Below are 6,429 nucleotides of genomic sequence, written 5' to 3'. Positions count from 1 at the left end.
ACTACGCAACCCAACTCAATGCAGCTCTTACTCCCCTTAAAGAGCGTTTCAGGTGGGGCTTATATAGCCTTACAGAACAAAAAGTGGCCCGAGCCACGCGAGTACATCATGGCATGCATGCGCAGTTCTGTAAGTGACCTCAGCTGTTACATAACCATGCAAAGGCATTATTTACAAAACGTGGGGTGACAGCAAAAGGTCATGGGGCAAGAGAGCCTGACCACTGCCATCTTGGCTAATTTGTAGGAACAATCCCTACACTGAGTTATTTCCTCTTACAATAAACCAATAATCTGAGTCCTATGAGTCTTGCAAATTAATTAAGCCCACAGAGGAGGTTGCTGTAACTTTCATCTGTATTCAGTTGGTCAGTTCAGTTCAGTTCAGTCACTCAGTCGTGTCCGACTCTTTACGAGCCCATGAATTGCAACACGCCAGGCCTCCCTGTCCATCACCAACTCCCAGAGTTCACTCAGACTCACATCCTTCGAGTCAGTGATGCCATCCAGCCATCTCATCCTGTCATCACTTTCTCCTTCTGCCCTCAATTCCTCCCAGCATCAGTCTTTTTCCAATGAGTCAACTCTTCGTATAAGGTGACCAAAGTATTGGAGTTTCAGCTTTAGCATCAGTCCTTCCAATGAACACCCAGGACTGATCTCCTTTAGGATGGACTGGTTGGATCTCCTTGCAGTCCAAGGGACTCTCAAGAGTCTTCTCCAGCACCACAGTTCAAAAGCATCAATTGTTTAGTGTTCAGCTTTCTTTATAGTCCAACCCTCACATCCATACATGACTACTGGAAAAACCAGAGCTTTGACTAGATGGACCTTTGTTGGCAACTGGTCAAAGCACAGGTAATGACATTTTGTAGGGAGGAGGCGGGCAGTCTTATAGGACTGAGCCCTTAACCTGTAAGGCCTCTGATGCCATCTCCAGGCAGAGAATGTCAGAACTGAGTTGAGTGGTAAGACACCCCATTGATAAATTTCTTGGTGGTGTGGGGAAAAAGCCCACATTAAAACCGGTGATCAGAACCTTAATAGTCTTATAAAATACAAATGGAAAATGAATAAAAATCAGCAAGTAAGCTGGCTTAAATATAAATTCATGTCCATGGAGTCGGTGATGCCATCCAACCATCTCATCCTCTGCCATCCCCTTCTCCTCCCGCCTTCAATCTTTCCCAGCATCAGGGTCTTTTCCAATAAGTCAGTTCTTTGCATCATGTGGCCACAGTATTGGAGTTTCAGCTTCAGCATAGTGGGTTAAGGAAAAGGAAGTATGGAAAAGCTTTCAACATTCCATTCACTCATTCACTGATCCCAGTGTGTCTGAGTGGCTGTGGGTACAGTGGGTTCTGAAAGGACGGATGGCAACAAATTAAGGCTTATTCATTTTTCCCAAGCTCTCCCAGCCAACAAAGAATCAAGTGCTCTAATCCACTCACTTGTGCTTGACAGACATGATATAGTATCAGTACAAACTGCTGAAAATGAATAGAAGTTGAGTGATACATACTCCGTATGATACAAGCCATAGGAAAAATAACGACCGTAGTACAAAGAGACCCATGATTTACACGCAGGTTTAACTTCTTCATTCAAGGCCATCCACTCCCTGCAGATTGAGGTCCTGAGCGCAAGTGGACATTTCTGCAGCATCAAATGGGATCTTCTCAAAATTAAAGTCCTTCCACTTTGCATACAGTGTCTGAGCTCCAGTCGCAACATCTTCCACCACAAAACTTTCGATCTTTATAACTGGAATCTCGAATGTCTTGTACTTCACGTGAATTCCCCAGTCATGGAGGCAATCCTTCCTGGCACAGAAGATCTTAGCTTTCTTCTCAAAACTCCCAAACTTCTTCGGTCTGGGATGTAACTTAGTCACGAAGCACTCCCTGAAAGCATCTCTAACCACAGTGAAATGGCATTCCTACGGATAAAGGGATCGAATAGCACCCAAAACAGAATGTTAGAACCAGAATGTAACTGTAACTTAAAAAATAAAATTCCACAATAATCTGAGATGACAAGGAGACGGGGTCCCACTTCTTTTACAGATGGAGTAGGGAGGAAATGTGAATTCCCCTCAAGACCAGAGTAGAATCCATGCAGTCTGACGCCCAGCCACACAGGTGGAGGTACAGTGAGTTGATGGGGGCACCTCCTGCTGAGGAGGACTAACGTTTCCAGGCAGCCTGGCTCTGAAAACAGACTGTCATTGTTGTAGACGCTAAGTCACATCTGACTCTGCAACCCCATGGACTGTAGCCCACCAGGCTCCTCTCTCTATGGGATTCTCCAGGCAAAAATACTGGAGTGGGTTGCCATTCCCTTCTCCAGGGGATCTTCCCGACCCAGGGATCGAACCTGAGTCTCCTGCATTGACAGGTGGACTCTTTACCACTGAGCCATCAGGGAAACCCCTGAAAATATTAATAGATACTCCTTATTAATTCAGAGACAAAGGGGTATTTGCTGAAGATCCGGGAAGCCCAAGTTCACCAGTGTCCCTGACAGGAAGAATCCCAAGGATACAGAGAACAACAAAGGGTCAATGTGTATCTGAAGAGTCTCAGGGACTAAGCTGTCCACTGGCCCCACCCACAACATTAGAATAAACACAAATAAACTTCACAGTGCACGGAACAAATACAGATCCTACAAACCCGGCCCTCAGGAAAACAGAGTCTAAAAGGGCTATTTCAAGAGAAAATCACCCAAATTGGAGCTGAAAGGACCTTCTACAGCTAAAGAAAAAGACTCAGGAAGGTATGGGAACTTGATAATATTAGCCCTAAATGTGTTTCTTGCTCCAGTGTTGTACTGACTAGAGACTTCAGCTTTCTGGAGACTAAACAGAAGACTAAACGATGATTCTTTTCTCTTTCTACTATTTTATGTTTTCTTTAAAAAATTTTTTTAATTGGGGTACAGTTGTTATACAGTGTTGTCTGAGTTTCTGCTGTACAACAACGTTGAATCAGCCACAAGTACACACGTGCCCCCTCCCTCCTGAGCCTTCCTCCCACACCTATTACACCTGTTACATGTAACAGCTAATGTAATGTAATAACTCATCATATGAACCAGCCCAGGCCCTCCACTGTCCCCAGTCAGCAGCAATAGAGTTACGTTCAATTTTTGTCTTTGGAGATTCTTCTAATCCTTTATCTAAAAGTTTTAAGAAAAAAAAAAAAATAGAAAGCTAAGCTGCAGATGTGTTTAAAATCAGGAGATTTTGCTTCCATTGTAAAAGTGATCCATATCCCCAAAAGAAAGTTCAGAAAATGTAAAATAGGTGTGGGAGGAAGGCTCGAGAGGGAGGGGACACGTGTGTATTTGTGGCTGATTCACGTTGTTGTACAGCAGAAACTCAAACAACACTGTATAACAACTGTACTCCAATTTAAAAAAATTTTTTAAAGAAAACATAAAATAGTAGAAAGAGAAAAGAATCATGGTGTCTCACTGCAAAATGTGAGTATGTTTTAGTATACTTCTGCTAGCCTTTTTTGGTACAAACATAAGTGTTTTTATTGGTGGTGGTGATGGTGGTATTGTTGCTATTATTTCACACTGCTCTGATCATAGCATATTTAATACATATCCTGGTTTTTTTCCACTTTGCCATTAATTTGTAAAAAGTTTTTCCTTATACTACATAAGCTTCCTAATAATTTTGTTTAACAAATTTTATTTTGGAGTAACTGCAGATTTACAGAAAACTTGGAAAGACTGTCCTGAGTACCCTTCACCTAGCTTCCCTAATAAGCACTTCCATCTTACATATCATAGCATATTTGTCAGAACTAAAAAATTAATATCGGCACATTACTATTTACTAAGCTATAAATTTTACTACTTTTCTAATAATACCTTTATCTGTTTTAGGATCTAATCCAGAATACCACATTGCATTTAGCATAACGATTATTTGTAATGGCTATACAATATTTAGTTAAGCAGCAGCTTTTAAAGTATTCCTTTATTGTTGAATATTTAGGGTTTCTTTTAAATGTTTTAGCCTTTTAAAAATACGTGGACCTTGGCCAGGATAATAAAAGAAATAAGAGTATTCTTACTATAATTCTCTCACAGATAGATAAGCTTTAATGAGTGCTAAAAAATGACCCAGTGCTCTTTGTGAAAAAGGTTGCTTACCTCCACCACTCTTATATCAGCTGTGTAACATGCAAAGGTTTTGCACTTTCCGCAGAGCAGTTTTTTATTTTTCTTATCAACAACAGGTTTTACTTTTCCTTGATTATCCCTGATTAATTTTTCTTGAATCTGTATCTGGCGAATCTAAGTGCAAAAAAGCAGACAAGAAAACCTTCAAATATGTACTCTGGGTATAATTAAGATACACACGCACACATACACACACACACACACACGTACATAATAATTTATTCCTATACAACTTCTATGAACATACAGGACCTGGTTTTGTTTATAAAAATCCCACAGATAATTTTGATTCTCCTAATTCTTTGTTAGTGTTTAACTGTGGCCTCTCCAATTAGTCTTTCCAATATCTTCATCAAAGATCCATAAAAGCATGAAAGATGTCCATAAAATAGTCATGTGAACCATGCTTTCTACATTAGTAGTTGGTAAAATTTTTTAAATCCTTCACAAATAGATATATGATATGCATTGACTGTTTTAGGAATAAAATACCCACTCCCAAGGTATAAACCCATTGAATAGAACAGCCGGCAGAAGAGTCCCCCACCACCTAAAATCTTTTTTCTCTCTTCCCTTCCAAACCACAAAGAATATTGTTGAATTACATTAAAGTTAAATGTCTAAATAGGATGACTACATTCTACCTCAAAATTTAGGCCTTGGCTAAGTACAACTAAGAACGCTGAAACATTATATATAAAATAAACATAAGATTCTGAAGGACGAAGAGAAGAAAGCAGACCAGCTAGGAACCATGGGGCCCTAGAAACCACATGGGAGTGAGATCCCTGGGGTTTGTCTTTTTTTGCCTTGTGTATCCTAGACATGGGGCCGAAGAAGCTGGCAACCAGAAATGCCTCTCGGCACACACAGAAAGTCTCAACAAAAGCCTGTCTCTCTAGCCAAAGGATGAAGACAGGGGCAGCTAGCAAGACAGAAAACTTTTAGACAATAGCTGTTCCACAGGGAGAAATCAACAACAATGACAAAAAAAAAAAAAAAAAACAAACAAAAAAAAAAACAAGAACCAAGAAACCCTGAATCTAGTGGGGAGGAACCTAGAATTCCACTTTGCAGGGCTGAGATGAAGCATCTCAACACTCCCCCCTGGTGGTGTCAGAGAAGGCCACACAGGGAGCCAGGATTTTCAGTCCTGCCACATGGTAGCCCCCCTTGCCTGTAGAATCCATAGAGATCACGCTGGGGGCCAGAACTTGCATTCCCAAGCGGAAGTTACAAGGAGCCTGCCCTTGCTGACATCAACAGCAGCTGAGTAGGAAACCCAGACTTCTACCCTCACCTGGCAGTTATGAAGCAGGGTCACCTACCTCCCCTGCCAGATCACTATCAGAAGACGCCAGCTAACACGGAAGGTTAAGACCCCAAATTTCATTATCTGGTATGAAAACCTCTGGGTTTTGATTTAAAAATCACTCTTGATACCAAAAACCAGAAAGATCTCAAATTGAATGGAAAAAAAAAAAAAGACAACCAGTTGATGTTAACACTGAGATGACAGAGATTTGAGAATCATCTGACAAAACCTTTAAACTAGCTATAATAAAAGTGCTTCAATGGGTCATCATAAACACTCCTGAAACAAACAAATTTAGAGGCTCAACAAAGAAATGGAAGATATAAAGAAGAACAGAATGGAAATTTTAGAACTTAAAGATACAATAACCAAAACAAAAAGTTTAGTGGATGGGCTCAATAGCAGAATGGAGAGGACAAAGGAGAGAATCCGTGAACTGGAAGACAGAACAATAGGAATGACCCAATCTAAACAACAGAAAGTAAATAGAAAAAAATTAATAAATGAGCAGAGCCTCAGGTCACTTTAGGACTATTTTAAAAAGATCTAACAGTTACGACAGGAGAGGGGAAAGAGCAGAGCTTAAAAAGTACTCAGACAAACAATGACTAAACATTTCCCAAATTTTACATAACAGAACCCTGCAGATATAAGATGCTGGACAAATCCAAACAGGATAAATGCAGAGAAACCACACCAAGACACATTATAATGAAACTTCTGAAAACTAAAGGCACAGGGAAAACACACTTCGGTGTGTGTGTATGGTTTGCCCCTTACCTTCATGTATTTATCTATTTCTGGATTTACATGGTTTTTTATGTAGTAATTTCACCTTTAAGAGATTTATCCTATGGGAAGTCCAGACCCTTTGATTTATATTGTCTTTTTAAAATTTTTTTCAATTTAAGTGTA

General features: G+C 40.2%; 1 protein-coding gene across 1 annotated transcript in view; it reads right to left on the bottom strand.

The window, feature by feature from the left end:
• Nucleotides 1-741: 741 nt before the first annotated feature.
• The window catches only part of DDX58 (DExD/H-box helicase 58), a 45,014-nt gene continuing 39,326 nt past the window's right edge, over nucleotides 742-6,429 (bottom strand). The window contains exons 17-18 of the mRNA XM_006060270.3: nucleotides 4,170-4,313; nucleotides 742-1,938 (exon numbers count right to left, since the gene is read on the bottom strand). Coding sequence (XP_006060332.2) covers nucleotides 1,600-1,938; nucleotides 4,170-4,313 — 483 coding nt within the window. The 3' untranslated portion in view covers nucleotides 742-1,599. The remainder of the gene's footprint in view (nucleotides 1,939-4,169; nucleotides 4,314-6,429) is intronic.

The sequence above is a fragment of the Bubalus bubalis genome, chromosome 3, assembly GCF_019923935.1.
Source record: "Bubalus bubalis isolate 160015118507 breed Murrah chromosome 3, NDDB_SH_1, whole genome shotgun sequence".
Taxonomy (NCBI): Eukaryota; Metazoa; Chordata; class Mammalia; order Artiodactyla; family Bovidae; genus Bubalus; species Bubalus bubalis.
Note: the sequence above shows the minus strand (reverse complement) of the source record. Positions and strands in the feature narration are given on the sequence as shown.